Raw genomic sequence first — 19,617 nt, 5'->3', positions numbered from 1 at the left:
TCTCAACTTGTAACGTGCTGTGTACTCTTGGACAGAACTGTTGCATGCTGTCACACAAAAACATATTCAGAGGCTTAATGACAGAAAACCCGTCGTTCTTATGAGCAAGCTGTGGTCTTACCTCATACATTATTACCATCCAAAAAAGAAGAGACTTGCTCCTTACAACTCCTTCAATAAAGTTTACCCTCCCTGCACATCTACCAAAATATATCTCCCTCTTTTATCGCTCAAAGAAGACTCCGTCTCTTTACTTCACAGCATGGTGTTCCCCGTCTTGGACTTGGGCCTGTTTGTTTAATTTCTTCCTGATGCGCCAGCTGAAAATACATCTCACAAAGAGAGAGGATAAGAGGAAACAGAGGTATATAGTTTGAGATGTTATTATGTCTACATTACACGAAAACTCAAAGACAGCTTCAATAAGCAGTAGGAAACGTGATGCTTACAAACACCTGTAAGCAACTTAGAGTTAGATGTATCAGAGGCTTGGGGTTCCTGAACGTTTGACTTTTTGGTCTGTACCAAAAGAATTTGCAATGATCATTTTGGGATTTCATGACTTAATTTGCAATGATTGTTTTAGATTTCATGAGTTGTGTCAGCAATGCATCCATCTTCACAGTGACTTGCTACATCCAATCATATTGAAGAACTAAGATGGCTGAAGCCTTCGCTTATTTCTACTGCTCCCTGCAGCTGAGGAAAGATAACAAATAGGCGCTCATTTGGAATGTGCCAATCACCGCATAATGCAAAACTGCAAAACACTGGCATTTGATATCAGCAGCAGTTGGCACTAGATGTGTGCTAGTCCACTCCCTTCTTGTCGACTAATTGAATGACTTGTAGCTATAGTGCAAACAGAAAAGAACAACAGGCCTATTGGGCTTAACCGCGTTACCTCAATTTGCTAGAATCTGGACAATGCTCCTTTGGTGGGGCCTATGAAGTTTGAATTAAAAATGAAAATTTGTTTACTAAAATTGGGGTGAACAATTGCTTTGTGACCCCAATTCTCATGATCAAATCAGTCCTAGTATGATCCACTGCTAATTTCTAGCCAACAGACGTATGTAACTTTCAAATAATTGTCGGAGGCAGCAAATATTGCACCTGAAAGGGCTCTATATCACTGGGTTTTTGTATTCACTGTAGAAATGTGCCAGTTTCCTCGGAGTACCCAACAAGAAAGCTTTGTTCTGCACGTATACCTGGCACTGACATTTGCCCTGTGCAGCATGGGCTAAGGGGTGGCTCCACTCTCCCTCGTGTGTACTGAGCGAGCCAATCTGCCTTGTTAAAGGGCCCATCCCAATAAACATAAGTGAAAGGCACAGCCAGGTTGCTGGAGGTGAGCACTGTGGTCTCAGCCAGTCTGTGACGTACAGTGCATTCATACTTCCTACTCTGACTCTGTCAACGCTGCTGACTCTGTCACCTGTTGGCCTTTCTATCACCTCCGTGTATGTAAAATGGATGCTGGGGTAAACTTATGAGCTTTGTGACGCAGTGCAGCACAGCTAGTCACCTTGCTGTGCTGCACTGCATGACAGGGAAAGGGCAGGAATGCACCATATTTAATGGAATAAAGCCCAATCCTGTCCTTTCCCATGTGCTGGTGCCCAATGCGCCAACGCCGGCACCCTTGCATCATGGTGCATGGGTGACTACGTTGAGTGCAGGATTGCTTTTGTGCAGGAAGGCATATTCCTCTTCATATGTGTGCCGCAGAATTCGGCACACATTGCAAGAGGACGAAACACGGAGCAATATACATATTTATCCTTGTTACCCCTCACCTGGGAATGTATAAGATTTTGACGCATCTCCAGGTTTCCAAGTCTGTGCAAATCTGGGGATGCATCAAAATCCATGGGTGTTGCATTGGAACAGCCATGCAACACCCATGGAATGCCTTCCCTGGGCAGAGTAACGTAATACAGCGATTTGTACTGCGTTGCGTTACTCTGGATTTTTTAAGCCACTCAGAGCCACGCAAAGTGGCTTTACTTCAAAATTCTGTCTGGAGGTTTGCATCGTTCTTGTACCACTTTACTTGGTACAAGAGCGACACAAATGACCCCAGAAATAGGGCCCGTAGTTTGTATGGCTAAAGGTGTATTTTATGGCTGATCTGCCAATAACATCAATGCTTGTAATGGTGTGTATTTATTAGTTGGAATGTTTGTGCCTTTCTTCTTTGCTGAGACTTTGAATATTCGCTGTTCTGAGAAACTGTAGAGCAGGTGAAACACAGGGCAAATATTTCTTGTTCTGCTAATACATATGATCCTGACTTTCTTCTTGATTAATTTGATTTCTGAGGCAGGAATGAGTAGCAAGTTTGTATCTACGGAAAACACCTGCTGCAACATCCATGATGCAAATGTTGGGGCAAGGCCTGAAGTGAGATGTTGTTGTGTCCCACTCCATAATGAATGAAGGCAACCTGGTGCATAATCAGCTTGTCTCCTTTTTTTTGCCCTTGTGGAATTTTGGCCTCTGGGACTGGAAGTGTGGGAACAAGGGAAGCTAAGGCACTTGACCCACAGAGCCAACAAAGCGACCCTCCCTTATTCCAGCTGTTACTAGTTAGCTAACTCTTCAGTGGAAGTCCTTATGACCCACGGTAGCTTGTAAGGCAATGCAGATGTGGTCGTACTGACCTTCCGTGAGACATTGATTCACAGTTTAGGATTTAGGTGAGGGATGTCGCTGATTTACTGGTATAAAGGCAACAGTCAGGAAGAGAAACCAGGTGGTGTGCCAGGGCTTACCAATTGTGATAAGAAGGAAATAGCAGCAAATACAAGAGGACTCGAGAAACAGTGTTTACTGGCATGAGGTCAGAGGTGTAAATTGATCAAAATGGCCGAACAAGAGTCAACACATACCCTTCAACCCACTAATGCCACTTAAGAAGGGAGGTCACAGGACCTTAGTCCCGAGTTTTTATTTAAAAAAGTAAAATAAAATTCAATACTGCAGCATGTCAATAAATGCTGGCTTGTGAAAAGAACAAACAACCAATTACAAAAATAACCATAGTTGATTGCATACTCACTTTTATACCATGAGTATGCGGATCGTTCAAGCCGCAGTGATTGGAAAGCTCTCGGCATGGGTGACCCACAACAAATTATGAGTGGAAGTGCTACCCCTAGTTAACCCTAAATGAACCAAATAGAAGAGATACATTGAAAGGCTTCCAGTCAGGGTGCTGTTGGTCGTGTATGTGGCACACATCAGGAATCAACCCGGACAATAGTCTCATTTCAATGGCTGAAGAAGCCTGACAGGCTAATCCTGTACTATATGGATTTCAATCTACGATCAACAGAGAGGAGAAAACATCACTGAACAAGGTACAGAAGCCAATCTAAACAGTGGAGGCCTAAAGAAAGAGTTTTTTAAAGAAATACATTCTATTGAATAAAGAAAACAGTACTGCAGGTACAATAACACAAGGAAGAAACGCAAAGTATGAGAATAAAAATATAGCAAAGTCAAATAACCTTATTTAGGGAAGTAAAAAGAACAATTAGGTACATAATAAATAATCAAGTACATAGATAGTTTTTTTAATGAGTATAGAGAAAAGAAAGAGAAAAAACAAATAGATAAAGGGGAGGGAGGGGAAGGAAAGAGGGAAAAGGGAGTGTGAGGAAAAAGAAGTATATGAAAGTGTTAAATTAAGGGTGAGTGTGTAGATAGAAAAGTAGTGAAAGGTAGCAACAGTACGTCAGATTAAATTTTTTGAGAGCTTGAAGAAAAAGACACAGTTATCGCAGATAAAATTCCACCTAAAGAAAGAGTTAATACCATAAAAGAAAAAATTCAGTCTCATGCTAAGGGCTAAATGTTTCTTTGGCCAACAAAAATGCCAGATGACAAATGAAATATACTCACTGAGTTGTGATTGAGTGAGTAAGGTATAACCAAAGTGTTTTAGGGATAAAAATACAAAAATATGTCCATCAAGACACATAATTTTTAGGTGTTGCCCGAGATAACGCATGCGCTGCTGCTTGCAAGACATTTTGTGTTGTAACCATTCTTATTGCCAGACTCCTGATTGATCAGAGCGTGCCAGTTTCATTTTCTCTTCGTTTGTTTCTTGCTTCCATTGGCCAAGTACTGATTGCTTTGATTTTTTTTAAATGAATATCCTTCTGATGCTCACACTCGGATTGTGGTCCTTTTTTCTTTCTTCCCTGTTGTCATTGTTGTTGCTTTTTCCCTTGTACCAAATCTTGTGTTGTTGCATGCCTGTTGTTGCTTGTCCCTGAACCCCATCCACATCATTGATGTTTCCCCTCCACACTCCCACTTCATTTCTTGCCTATTGTTCTGCTTCCTGCACCCCCTTCCCCTCATGAGTCATTGCTTGTTCATTGCTACTTGCACCCTTATTTTTTCATCCCCTGTTCCCCCATCTCCTGCAGTTGCTTGCCCTGAGACACCCACCACCAGCCGCTCCCACTCCCTTCCACCCGTTCTTGCTTGCAACCATCCCACTTGCCCCCTCCTACCACCCACTCGCTGTTGCTTGCGTAATCCCAGCCCCACCACTCCCACCACAAAAAAACACATTGACAAAGTCAAATAGCTCTCCCACAGGCGAGGTAGGAAAATTCTTGATTGAATTGCACGAGGGTGTCTTTTTATTTTTCAAAACCTCCATTTATAAGAAATGACTAACTTTTAGTGGTTTTATGCATTCGACATTCTTTGACAAATGTGGATGGTAGAAAAGTGCTTATTCTGTGTGGGAATGCAATTTTACTCGTGGGCTACTTCCTTAAAAATACATTCACTAATAATTGTTTTCTCTCCTTTTATAGGTGTGGTTTCAAAACCGAAGAGCGAAATGGAGAAAGAGGGAGCGTTATGGTCAGATACAGCAAGCAAAAAGTCATTTTGCTGCCACCTACGACATATCTGTCCTTCCACGGACAGACAGCTACCCACAGGTAATTCGACTGCTTGATTAGGGAATGCCTGCCTCGTGAGACAACCTTGGCATCTTTGCCCCATTTATCATATTCTATGAAGGTTTACAGAGTCGGACTGGCCAGACCGGGCACCAGGCGTTTCCCTGGGAGGCTGGAAGGATGGAACTAGTTTTGCAGCTGTGAAGGCCGGATTTGTTACTGGGGACCGGTTTTGCAGTGGTGCTGCAATATCGGCCCCCAGTAATGTAAGCAGAAGGCTAGCGTTTCCAGCCTCCTGGGACCTGGCAGTGCTCCCCCAGGGCCTGGTCCATGAAAATTGCCAGGGCTGCTTTGGGCTCCCAGTCTGGACCGGAAGGGTTCATCTTATCCTTACCTCTTCTGCAGTCGTCTGCATTGTAGTGTCGTGTTTGTTCACCAATCCACCCACTTTTCTTTGAAATATTTCCCTTCCTTGACATTACTACGAGCATGAGAGGCCATTTTGTTTTTGCATGAGCGTAATATGATCGTGGGATCATGGTACAGTGCAGAGTGTCCATTCCAGATTGTTTGTGTATGCTGACTCCTTACAACAAATAAACACCGGCCAGTCTGATGAAAGAGTACCTTCAGGTCACTTTTAGTGAACCATAGACTGCGGTGGAAAAAAGATTTCACGAAATATCCAGCTCTTGCCAATGCATCTGTTTTCTTTTCCTGCTTCCCAGTCCCTGGCCAATTGTGTTCTATTTTTTTTTTCTTTCCCTCCGGAGGACATCTTGTGTTCCGGCTTCAAAGCGGTTACATATCACTTTGCCGTTGTATGCTTTAATTCACATGTCAGAAATTATTGTTGTCCTTACGGATTCTCATTATGAATTTCAGCTCAGACTTTTTACATTGAAATGTAAATTGTGTATATATGCATAGAATTGGGAATTTGTGGCACCCTGTTCTTTTTCTGTTTGTCTTTCACTATGTCCATCTGTCAGCTTTGCTAACTGAAGTGTTCTTAAAAAAATAGAGTGCAATTTAATATATAGTTTGCCTAGCTGGTGGATTATGCTATATGATTTGGAGGTTCATTAAACGTATTAAGTACTTGAGTAGATTTACTATATACACATGCAGCCCAGCACAGCAACTTCACTGCAGCTCAGCAACCAAAGTCGCTGCGCTGTGTTGAGTGAGAGCAGGACAGCACCAGATCTAGTAAGGTATGCCAGTGCTTTAAATTGGCCGGTACTGTCCGGTACTGAGTACCAGCACTTTTTTATTTTGAGAGGGAGAGTACCTGCACTTCTCAAGAAAAACGTAATACTTTTAATTGGAGAGATACTGCACTTTTCAAAAACAAGCAGGTACTCTGGTACAGATTTCAAGCACTAGGTATGGCACTGCCCTGCTCTCTCACTGCGAGGGAACACAATCAGGTTGTCCAGGTTTTGACTGTGACATAAAATTAGCTAGGACACTAGAATAAAAGTGGCCCCTATTAGCAAATCAAATAGCGAAAAAAGTGGCCCGCATTTGCAAATTGAGGCCATTTTGAACTTGAAAAGACACGCTATAGAGATGATTAGTAAGGTTTATGGGCACTAATGTATTTGTGTTCGCTGCAGGCAATGTTTGTGATAATATTCGAACACCAACAGGAAAAATCGGCCCAAAATATTATCTTCAAACACCCCCCAGAAAACTGTCCCACACACTGAGTTTTCAGACAACCACATTGGGCACTGCCTAATTCCCCTACAGGCCAGTCTGGCCCTGATGCTGCCTACGACCATACACACCTTTGCACTGTAGTTTTGTACTGGAAGGGAATCCTACCCCTACCAAATAAGTAATTACTATGCCTAGACAAACTTTAAAACTGTTACCACTTTAGCAGTGTACTGTACAGTGTAGCACACATCCAAAGTTGGATAGGTTTGGCAAAATAAAAATAGTTCTCCTTTTTAATGCAGCCTCAAACAGTTGGTATTTTTGGCACAAAGCTCTGTCCTCTATTGTTAATAGATATGACTATGCATCAGAAACCATGGGGGGCTGCAGGGGAATACCCACGTACCACTCACTAGTGCCTCTTTTATGAAAAGTAATGAAAAACAAGTTTTATGCTGGAAAGTAATTATCAAATAAACATTTTGGAGTGGTTTGTTTCACTTTTGTGGAACAAACCCAGTAAATATGTCCTTGAAAAATAAAATAGGTGTTATGGGATTTTCTCCCACAAAACCTACTGGTTCTAATTTACAACAGCTTAGAATCTGCTAGAAGGCAGGATTTTCTGCTGTCACAAATTAAGGGGGGCAGAAAATGGGAATTTGCAATGAAGGATCAGGGGTACTGGGAATGCTGAGAACAGCCATTATGTTTCACATTTTTGAGTATTCACAGATTTTTCCATTGGTGATGTTTCCACTTTGATAGAGCACATCTAACATAAGTATTGAAATAAAAGGGAATACATGCCTTCTTATGGCTGTACAATGTCCCAGACCACATAACATTTTCTACGGGTGTGAGCACAGGATTTTGCCAAATGTAAAAAAAAAGAGGAAAATTATGCAAATCCACATTTCCCCTTACCCTATGCCTAAAGATTATCCTGTGTGACTGTCTGCATGCATAGTGTTAGTAGAAATGGGTTTTCTCCTGGAAATGTATGATTTTACTAGATTTCCAGATGTAATGCTTGGGATTTTTGTCACCCTAAAAAATGTAAATGTATGAAAATAATAGGCATAAGTCTTAGGCTCATACATTTTCATGTGTTTTATGACAGGACCTGTTGTTTCAAAAGGCAGAAAGTGGATAAGTCTTAGTCAGTTAGTCAATCTGAATATCACTTAATTCCGTAGTACTTTAACCCCTTCCATGCTGGGCCGTTTCTGCCGCTGTGCGGTAAACAAAAGAACAGGGCGGGGCCGTGACGAACCCCAGCCGTCATCAGCACACGAGCGCCGCAGAGCGTGATGGCTGGGGTTCGTCACCAGCATGGAAGGGGTTAATATACGTTAAATTAAGACATATATCAATACTAAAATGTAGATTTAATTGCAATTAATCTTTTTATTACTTATCTATTATTAGACAAGCAAGAAGGCAACTTTAATATATTTATATAATTCAATGCAAATTATTTCCACTATAATAAACTGCAACATGATTTGATTTCTATTTGCGCCAACGTAATACTATTGCCTATTTACATACACCAATAACTAAACAAAAATGCTTTATTTTATACATAAAACAAATGACTGCACATGAAGAGAAAGGGGTGGGAGTGCAAGAAACAAGTTGACATTTAGATGGAACCTAAGCAATTTAAGTCATACATTACGTTGATGGTATGTAGGCTCAATATCGAAAACAGAAAAACAGATCAAATTCTCATTTGAATTAATATTACCACCAAATCACTCACTGTCACCAAGGACACAATGATCTTATACTTGAGTTACATTTTAAAAACCTTTGCAAATGCTGGTAGTTTAATCCAGTTGTTTTGAATGATGGAAAGCAAGACCACAACTGTGAGAATGGTGTACAGTGTTAAATACAGGTCTCAGGTGGGCCCATGTGCATTTGCTGAGATAGGATTGTTTAACCACTGCCCAAAAGAGGACCACCAAACAGAAACCTCATCCAAACACATTGTGGGGCTAAAGGTGGGCTATGTAAACTAGGGCTAGGTAAAATTCCGGTTATGCCATAGTAATTGGAGCAGTTTTGGTAATTTTGAGTTACTCTTTGATGCAGAGTTACCGTAATTGCATGATTACTCCTGCTTGCGCAATTAAGAGTAATTTGGGGGGGAAATCCTACATTGAGAACACATAGTAAGCGGAGCCTTTTCCTAACGGTTTCTTAGAGCGAAATACATTTTTGTGTCCAGAAAATAACACTAAATGCAGTTAGTAATTTGGGGTAATCCTACCCCAAGAGCACATTCAGCGAACGGGAGCGGCTGCTCTCGCTCGCTATTTGTGTTCTGTTGCATTTAGCACCATTTCTTAGTGCAAAATGCATCCTCATGACCATTTTGACTTCGAGGGGGCATTTTCGAGCTAAGAAATAGTGGAAAACACAGAAATGCTCTTCTCGCATAATTCAAGCATCACCTTCCAGAATTCCAAGTTAATTCTGTTTTATTACGCCACACCTAACTAAGCGAGTTAGGCCCACCCCTAATGTAAACCCACACAAAGCAATCCATTCAGCATTCATCACAGCACCATGCACAAAATTGCCACTGAGTAAGAACTCCCCAGAGTTAAAGAACCTCCAGAGGTTGTTACATTACCACTTTCACCCTGATTTGGAATTTCTATCTATCGACAGGAATGAATGTTTCTGGTTTGTAAAACACGAGAGCTGGAGGTTTTGAGGATATTGAATTAGACACCGACTCCTTCATTTATACAGGGGTGACAATAAGCATCCAGGTGACAGTCAAGTATGAAAGCTAATTTTCCACTTTGTTTTTTAGCTGTACCATATGTGATTTTCTTATCCGGATTCGTCCAAGCGGGGATGCTTTCTGAACAGGCTATGCTTGCTTTTTGTCACTTTATAGCTGCCCTAGCCTCAGCACACAGAATTGTCACTTTAAAGGTTTTTTATTGCCCAGTTCACACAATATAATAAATTATCCATCCGTCCCAAGCTTGGAATATCCTCCCTGAGCAACTTAATGAAGGAGCTGCAGGCCAATTCAAAAAGAGAGTGGTGAACAATCTCAGAATGTGCCTTATACACCACATGACATAGTACAGCACAACCTAAAACACAACTATTGCCACATTTATTCTATCCATATTTAAAATAGTAGTATGCGCGGCATCACAACTATGAATTTAAATGTAACCATTAAATGACATCCCAAGTTCCAAATCATTAAACAAAGCAAACACATTTGTCACAGTGGTTTGTCACACATTTAGCTCCCTGTTTAAGCACATGGAATTAAGCATCTGTTTTCAGCAAACTCACCTTTGTGATCAGCAAATGTGTTCAAAATCTATTTATTCCATTGTAGTCTAGTGTCAAAAGTTCATGGAAAATCAATTCTTATTTCTCACTAGGTACAACATAGAGAGAAATGATTTTGCTTCTCCTTTGCTTGATAAAATGGGCATGTCTTTTTCATGGACATTTTACATTTCCTTGTTTTTGTTTTACTTTCAAATTTGTTTACACACCTGTTGACCAGATCTGTGCATCTGTGCATGCTTAATGTCGAGCCATAAGCCTTCCCTTACCAACAATATGTATGTTGATTGACAACTGACGCAGTCAACACTTAGCTCACACTTCTGTTTTTTTGGGAATGAAGTGGAAGAATTCATGTAGGATAGAGCGGGGAAACTATTTTGATGCTGAAAATAAAACACAGCAATTGTGAATAACTCTGCGGAAAGGTTGTAGTGCAGACATTAAGCAAGATTCACAAATGTTTATGGTATGGAAAGGACATAGAAATGAAAGACGTAGGCTGTATTCATCCCATGAATAAGGTATAAACCTGCAAATTTACAATCTTTTTATTTTTTTACATTTTTTATCGAAGTACTTAATGACAATACAAAATCATAAATAATATACAGCCAATCGACACTTTAAAAATTCTTTTAACATAGAAAATATTTACATAAACCTAATGAATAAATCATATACCATACACCAAGCAATCCAAAAGCAGGGAATTAATTAGAATCACACTATAAGCATGTAATGTACTGCAGAGCTTTAAATCTGTTACATCAGATAATAGCAATAATTACTCTCTATTTAAATCAAAAAATGTCCCCCATATCTTATAAAATGTTCTAGTGCCTCCAATTCGTAAAAGGAAGGTCCGCTCATTGCTTTTAACCCTTTTCATCTTATGTATCCACTCATAGATCGATGGAATCTGCTCTGTACGCCATCGTTGTAACCAAAGAAATCTAGCCACTGCCACAGCAATATATAACAATTTAGCCATCTGGTCAGGAAGAGAAAGATCAGGATCAAAACCGTATAAAATTAATTTTTCATTCACTGCCTTCTTGATACCACATTCGATCTGAAGATGGCGGAAAATCTTCCCAAAATTTAGAGATCTTGGCACAATGAAACATAACATGTGACCAGTTAGCTGGAGAATGGTGAATACATCGAAAACAATGTGGAGAATGATTAGGATACATTTTGGAGATGGTTTTCGATAAAGTAACCACTTACTAAAATATAGCATTCTCCGCCAATTTGCCCCTTGTAATGTACTAAAATTAAGTTTATTAACCACTGACCAAACATTCAAAGGCATAGCCTGATTTTCCTGATCCAGCCATTTTTTAATCGCTTTCAGACTGAAATCTACGTTCCTGCTTTGAGCAAGTTGACGCTTCCATACCCCCGGCTTTCTATCCGGTACTTCAACTAATAACTCAGTGGCTAATTGACTTTGTTAGTCCAACTGAGTAATATCCAGTTGAGCAAGAAATTTGTACAAAATGCTATATGACCCTAGTAGAATGAAGTTCCTGGTAATCAATTGAGGTATTTCCCCCAGGGTGATCCAATTCCCATTTCTCAGAAAATCTGCGACTTTCAAAAATTCAACCGTAGCCCAATTAACAGCAAGATCTAAACATTGTGTAGCGCCAACCAGTGGCAAAATGCTGGATAATAAGGTTGTTGAATTAATCACGGGGATAGAATATCTTTTAAACAGAGCCTGATTTTTTTTAAAAACCACTGTAGGGACTTATAGCGAACTAATTTGGGAGATTTAAACATCTGCAGAGGAGCGTGTATCTGATTTTCTTTGCACATTAGATCAATAAAAGCATTTATAAATAGTTTTTTGTTTGAAATTGAGATTTAAATCTGGATAAATACTGTGCAAAATATGCGTTATAGTAATCCCTGAGATTTGTAAGGGTGAGCCCTCCCTGGTCCCGATCTTCATATAAGGTGCTAAGTGCGTTTTCTTTGCCCAAATAAAGGATGTAATCACAGATTCAACTTGAGTAAAAAAAGATCCTGGCAAGGACATGAAATGGTTGAAAACAAAAAATTAAACAGGGGAAGAACAGACATTTTGATAAAAGTCACACAGCCTAAAATAGATAATTGGACAGAGTTCCAACGTGAAAATAATGTCTGAACCCTTCAAAGAAGGAGTTCAAAATTCAGATGATATAAATCCCTAACAGATGCTGAAAAAAAGCTCCCAGATATCTCTTGGGTCTAGTATTGGTACAAGAAAGAATGTCAGAATGTAGTTCCAAAGCTGCAGTAGTATTTCAGTCTTTTTTTTAGTTATACGATATCCCCCTAAGGCCTCAAAGTCCTCAAAAAGCTGAAATACTTTATCTTGGATTCTTATAATAAGCATGATGTCATCCACATATAATTTCAGTTTTGCCATCAAAGGTATTGGAGGGGGTATTTCCGCACAGTTCCTTATTGCTATTGCCAAAGGCTCGATGAAGAAAGCAAAAAGGACTGGCGATAAAGGACATCCTTGTCTTGTGCCTTGTTTGACTAAGACTGACCCTGCCACTGAGGAGTTAATGATTACATTAGCTTTGGCATTGGAGTACAGATTACGAATCAAGGATATCATTTTAACAGAAACCCCAAAGTGACCTAAAATAATAATGTCTCCCACACCACGAGGTCAAAAGCCTTTTCGGCAGCATCTAATAAAAAAACTAAAGCAGGTATACCCCGTGTCTCAAAATAATCCAAAGCTTCAATTAGATAATGAGTATTAGTAGCTAACTGTCTATCCGCGATAAAACCATTCTGATCTAGATGGATCTATTTCGCCGTACACTGATTAAAACGTAATGATAGTAGTTTAGTTACTATTTTGTAATCCGAGCTTAACAATATTATCGGACGATAGGAATTTGGATCTTCACTATTCTTCCCCTTCATAAAACTCACTACATTACCCTGTCTAAAGGATTCTAGTATGGAATTTATTAATGCAAGAAAAAAATAAGCAAATGTACAAAAAAAGACTTTAAAAAGTTCCGATGAAAACCCATCCGGGCCGCAGGCTTTGCCATTAGGAAGATCTTTAATAACTCTCTCCAACTCCTCCATAGAAAATAGACTAGCCATGGATTGTTGTTCTATTTCAGAAAGTGTAGGTAGTTCATTATTATGTAAGAAAGTTTCTAACAAAAGGGTATCTACTCTCTGGTGCTGGCCATAAATAGATTCATAGTGCTTAAGCATTATATCTCCTATTTTAATCGGGTCATCTATCACTAAGTCTGAGAGAGGGCATTTTAACGCTTTAATTTGGTTCGCGGCAGCATGTTCCCTAGCCTGCCAGGCCAGAAATTTACCCGTGAAATAGCTTTCTTCATATACCTTTTGATGTTGTTGCCGAAATACAGCTTCACTCTGAGCGTAATAATTAGCACTAAGATCGCGTTTGGCCTGATCAAGCTGATGGTGATTAGCTATAGATGGATTATATAACATTGTGGAGCTAAGTGCTTGCACTTTTTGCTCAAAATTTCTCTTCTTAGCTGTAATTTCCTTTAAGTTGGCCGCATCCTTTCCGATGATTATTCCATGGATAAAGGCCTTAAGTGAGTCCCAAACTATGTTTAATGAAGCAGACTCACTGTTTCGGATAAGGAACTCTTTAATCTCTACCTTCATAGATTTAACCCAGAACTCATCACTCAAATATTGTCTGTTAAACACCCATCATTTGGGTATTTTAACAGAGTCTTCTACTGCATCTCTAAAACTAACATAGCATGGTCCGAAAATCCATTACAGAGAAATCTCTGCTGACTAAAACAAAGATTTCTAGAGACTAAAAAAAATCTATATGTGATGAGGACTTAAATCCGCCTGACCAACACGTATATTCTGCTATAGTTGGAAAATTCATACAAGGATCATGCAAGTTAAGGGTAACTCTGTAATTCTGCAGAATTTTCAAGGATTTAGGCTTCAGCTGTCTTCTTGTCTGAGTAGAGGAATCTAATATTGGGTTGACAAGAATATTAAAATCACCCCCAATTATAACATCACCTATAAAAATCAGTAAAGATTGAAAGAACTCTTCATAAATCTTAAAATGATCTTCGACCGGCACATAGAAACTAACAAAAGTTATAGGTCTCTGTCTATGTTTAACTATAAATGTTACCCAACACCAACGCCCCAACTGATCCCTTTCAGAATTTATAACCTGTGCTTGGATGTTTTTGTTAAAAAAAATAGGTGTCCCTCTATGGGACGCAGAGGATGAGGAAAAACCTTGGTATGATGCCCAGGCACTAAACATAGAGAAATCGGATAATTTTATAGATGAAATATGAGTCTCCTGTAAGAGAATTATTGAGGGATTTTCAGTTTTGATCCACATTTCTATGGCCCCCATTTTTTTCCGATTATTAAGGCCATTAACATTAAATGAAACCAATTTCAGTTGTTCTTTACTAGTCATCAAGCGGTTCTAGAGAAAATATAAAAAACCTAGATTGATAAATAACCAAAAAAAACAAAATAAAGGACTTCATTTTTTCCTTACTTTTACTCCCTACCCACCTACTGTGTCCCTCACCACCCTCCCTAGTGCTCCTGAACCTACCCCTGTGCCCCTTCCCCCCAGAATGTGGTCCTTCCTCCCTCTACCACGCCAACCACATTACCCAGCCCCCTAGCAACTTGGGTGTCATGTTATCACACTCATATGATCCCGCCTCTGCCCCCCAGCAATGAGAAGAAAATTACATATATATCCTCCATTGATTAACTAAGTATCTAGTAGAAGAATCGTAAATCCAGAATCTGAGCCTGCTGACTTACAAGACACAAATTAAATATCCATAACCAGAGCCAAGAGATGAAGCTTAGTTCTTATGCTGAATGCACCATATTGAAAGAACAGTGATCTTAGCTTTCCTTTCTTTCCCTCAACCCTTCTGGCCCTGTGATATCTCCTTTAATAATTCCTGGGCTTCATCTAAATCAGAGAACATATAAAATTTGCCTTTAACCAAGATTTTCAGTTTAGACTATTGGGCGACGGTAGCCTGTGCTCCACTGGCTTTAAACAGGTGGAGAATTTTCACAAATTCCTTCCTCCTACGTGCCGCCACTGCAGACATATCCGAGAAGATTCGACACTTTGTTGTTTCATTAACTTGAAACTGTCTTTGTTATATAGGCTTGGATAGTATTGTTTCTTTTATGCAATAGTCTGAAAAATGTAATAATATTATGCGTGGCAGCGTAGAGTTAGGACATGGGCGAGCAGGTACACGATGCGCCCGGGTGATAGTAAGGTCACCTTCAAACTCTGGAATTACTTTTTGTTTTATGAATGAGGCGACCCATTGCACTGTATTAGAGTCCTCTAACCCTTCCGGGACTCCCAACTATCCGAAGGTTGGATCTTCGCTTATAATTTTCCAACTCATCCAGTTTATTTTCAAGGGCCTGCTTGCTTTTACTTGCCGCCTTAACTTCTCCCATTACCACCGTCATCTGTTCCTCTAGAGTTGATATCCGAGCCTCAGCTTCCTGGAGTCTGAGTGGAAAACTTGAAATTACATCCTCAATTTTCTCCAATCGCAGATGTATAGAGGAAAGTTCAGCTCTCTGAGTTCTTTTCAACTCCCGGACCTCCTCTAGAATTAATTTTAACATGTGTTTAACAGTCATCTGAACTTCACTCGCTGACTCAGTGTCCAAACTAGGGACAGAGAAGAAGGGATCCACAATACAGGATAAATGATGTCCATATGATTGTCCATATGCTCACCCAGAGACAGCATGTCCTCTGATGGAGCTAACTTCTGTAAAGCAGGTTGAAATTGTAACTGGGATTTAGCCGGCGGAGTCAATGGAGTACCGGGGGCACTAGAACTACCCCCTGTCTGGTTGGAAACTTGTGCTGGTTCGATGATTCCTGAGTATACCTCCTTTTGAACAGTCAGTAACAATGTTCCCTCATCTTGATGGAATATCCCCCCGGGTAGAGGTGCAGTGTTCAAACACACATCCGTTTGTGTATTAATTTGAGGAACTCCATGTCAAGCTTTGCTTGTGGTGAAGCAGCTAGAGGTTGACTAATCCCAGAGGCTTCAACAACAGGCTGTAGATCTAACACAGGGCTCCTGAAAGGCTGTAGAGTTGTCTTTTTCCAAAAAAAAGGAGAATTGCTGTGACTCCTTCATTATTGTTGTTGCTTTTTTAAGACCGTCAGATCTAACATTATTCTGCAAAGACGACGCTGGGCTAGCAGTAATTGAGTTCATATCGACCATCGTCACATTTTCTAAGGCGCTAGTCTGATTTGATAATCCAGTGAGTTCTGTTCATCTGAACTCTCATGTGGAGTTAAGTTCAGGCAAATTCACAGAAGATTCCTTGCCGGCCATCCGAGCCGCTTCCTTTGCCTCTTTGACCTGGAGTCAGAGGGTTTTTGCTTTAATACAAGCATTCAATAGTTTGCCCATTTTTTTTTCTTCCCCTTAGACCGACCTTTTCTGACTCTACTATCAATTTTAGCCCCCTTCTTTGTATTATCTTTTGTGTTATCCTGTGAGCATATACCTCTGAACAGTCTCTAACAGTCTCTCCCAAACACCTTCTGAATCTTCAAAATGTTTTATTTTTATTTTAGTAGAATGCAATTCTCCTAGAGTGAAGCACAGTTTTCAAGACAGCCAAAAAACAAAGGGTATCTCAAAGTGGAGAAGTGTGGCTCAATGGTTAGAGTGGCAGACCCTGATGCAGAGGTCTAGCCCGGGACCAGGGTTCAATTCCCCGCCTCGGCAGGTCTTGGACTCAAAAATTCCACGGACCTGATAATTCTCGCCTCGGTGCCTATTCCAATCATGGAGTCCCACTCTGCAACTCTGGGCAATAGCTTGCTTAATCTCCACAACGGCCCCCACAACGCTAAGGATGCCTGTCCTCCACCTTGGGGGTGCCCAGGAGTGGACGCCTCACAGGGAAAGCCAGGATGGGTTCCACAACCGTATTTGTAGAAGCGCCTAGAAACCCTTGCGGGTGAGTAGTGCGCTATACAAGTATCAATTTACAAAGGGAGCCAAAAAAGGAAAGCCAAAGTCTTTCTAGCATGCTAGATGTCGAGGAGGGCTGTGAAAAATGAAGAAATTGCTTCTATTCTGCTATTTAATCAGGTGCTTCAGCTATATGCTACAACAGAAATAATCACAGCCATCTCCTCTATGCAATGCGCCGAACCACCACAAAGTCAAAGAATAAGCAACAAACGAAGCTGTGCGGCGTTGTGCTTTTCCCTTTGCTCAGAATCAAAGCAGCTGCCTCCTCTGCCTCTTTCTCTGCTCCTCACCCACCGTAGGCTCCGACTGAAGCCACCAGGGGAGCAGAAGCATGCCGCCAAGCCGTTGCTGTAAGTGCTCCAATATCCACGAAAAAAGAAGACAGGAAAACGAAAGCTTTGTTGATACCGGGAACCTCTTCGCACCACTGCCTGATGCAGGAAAGCAGAAGCGGGGCTTACACTCGGTCAGCAGTGCTCACTGAGAGGAGAAACGCCAGCCTGCTTGCCGGACTCAAACACCATTGCTGAGGGCGGGGCAGAGATCACCTGAGGCTAAGCGGAGGCGTGGTACTTTGCAGCCTCCATCCAAAAAAAACACATTTACAATCTAAATATATTGGGAATAGCTAAACGATTATCAGAGCTGGGAAAGACGAAATAAGCCATGTTGCCGTTCACAAAAGACTCCTGGCCGGTAGCTGTGCACCTAACATTGACCCATGTGGGCTTGGCATTGGTGGTGCAAAAAGCATAGGATAGTCTACCAATATGCCTATTGTTTTAAGATCTACGTGTGAAGGGGAGGCAAATGTGGGAAAATGGTTACTTAAAAAAAAAGAAAGCACAATAGGTATTGCAAACAGAATTCTCACAGCTTTAGGAAATAGTCATGTCAAAAATAAAATTAAATGCCATACGTTTAAATGCATTGTTTCCTACATGCCTAATGTATGCTTGCAGTGTCCTGCTGGACATATTGTAGTGCTTTTTACCAGCCACTCCCAGAGGGCTGGCTTTTACTCCCATCCCACACCCGTCCAACCCAGGCTTCACCGGTCAAGTGACCCGCCCAATGAAAATGCCCAAGCGCATGTGCTCCAGGGAGGCCCCCTCAGCACAGTACTCCGGCCGGAGAGCTCCTGATACAGTCCGGAGGGGGCCCCTCCACGAACCTTGCAGGGGGTCCCCCTCAATTTTCCTTACGCCACTGCTCGTGACCAGTTCTATGTACCATACTAAGAATATCAGTGGCCATTATTTCTGAAGTAGGTGGGCCTTGGGCCCATGACTTTACAATGCTGAGATAGTGTTCCAATGTATGTGGCACCCAAGGGATCCCTAATGTAATAATGAATAAATAAATTACTCCAAGCATAGTTTTCTCATGTAATTTATCTCATTTGTGAATCTTGTTATTTGTTAGCATAACATTGTATTGTTTTTTGTTTGGTGCTGCAGTGTGCTTTCCCAACTGAACATGTTACCTTGCAGTAGCAAATCTCTTATGTATATATGTTATTATAACTAACAAAAAACACGAGATGAAGTTTACCTCTACAATGTTTGACGGCGTTGTCATTACAGGAATGCTAAGTCTCGTTTTCAGAACAATGCCTTTTCACTCTTTTCTAAATTATTTGCAAACACACCAAAAATACAAGCAAATGTAACATTTCTGTTTTCCTTCATTCCAGATTCAGAACAATCTGTGGACAGGAAATGCGGCCGGAAGCCCCGTGGTCACTTCCTGCATGCTGCCGCGGGACACTTCCTCCTGTATGACACCCTACCCCCACCCCTCTCGGACTGACACGGGATACACAGGATTCTCCAACCACCAAAATCAGTTTGGCCACGTGCCCCTCAACAATTTCTTTACTGACTCTTTACTCTCGGGGGCTGCGAATGGACACTCGTTCGAAGCCAAGCCGGAGTTCGAGAGGCGGTCTTCCAGCATCGCTGTGCTCCGGATGAAAGCCAAGGAGCACGCCGCCAATATCTCCTGGGCCATGTAAAATAAGGATGTATTTTCTGTTTACGGAGAAATGAAGGCACCCAACCTCTTTTTACTATTTAAAGGATGGACAATAGGCAAGAGCCTGGACTCTTGCTTCTATTCCGGATGAATGAATGAGCCGGCTCAAGCGCTTAAATAAGAGACACAGCTTGTAAATATAATGTTGTATAAAGAAAACATGTAGTAATACCTTCCTGTATTAATCCTGTTTTAGAGGAAATCATGGTGTATAGTTAAGCAAATAAATATACTTCTGCAAAACAACTTGAAGCCAAAACAATTCCGTCTGCTCAGCACCAATTTACCTGCGATTCCACATTACTATTTGTAACAATTGTGCCTATTTTTACTATTTTTATTTTTCTGTTCATTTTGCAGCTTTTCATATTAAATGATATTATTTCTCACTCTTTGTGATCTGGTTCTGATGTGTTACACTCATGACAAATATTGTACGCAGCGGGCGATTCACACGCCTTTTTTTTTAACTTGCAAATCTAGTCACCTTTAATTTTCTTCTTCGCTTTAAGCAGGATGTTGCTTTAATTCTTTTTTAATTCACAAAAATACAAAGGAGTATGTGCGAA

General features: G+C 40.8%; 1 protein-coding gene across 1 annotated transcript in view; it reads left to right on the top strand.

Annotated features, from left to right (window-relative positions):
- The window catches only part of ALX1 (ALX homeobox 1), a 105,220-nt gene extending 85,853 nt beyond the window's left edge, over window positions 1-19,367 (top strand). Inside the window, exons 3-4 of the mRNA XM_086936860.1 lie at window positions 4,848-4,976; window positions 18,708-19,367. Coding sequence (XP_086792986.1) covers window positions 4,848-4,976; window positions 18,708-19,028 — 450 coding nt within the window. The 3' untranslated portion in view covers window positions 19,029-19,367. The remainder of the gene's footprint in view (window positions 1-4,847; window positions 4,977-18,707) is intronic.
- Window positions 19,368-19,617: the final 250 nt, after the last annotated feature.

This window comes from Lissotriton vulgaris, chromosome 1_1 (assembly GCF_964263255.1).
Source record: "Lissotriton vulgaris chromosome 1_1, aLisVul1.2, whole genome shotgun sequence".
Lineage (NCBI taxonomy): Eukaryota > Metazoa > Chordata > Amphibia > Caudata > Salamandridae > Lissotriton > Lissotriton vulgaris.
The sequence above is the reverse complement of the archived record's forward strand: the minus strand, read 5'-3'. Positions and strand labels throughout refer to the sequence as shown.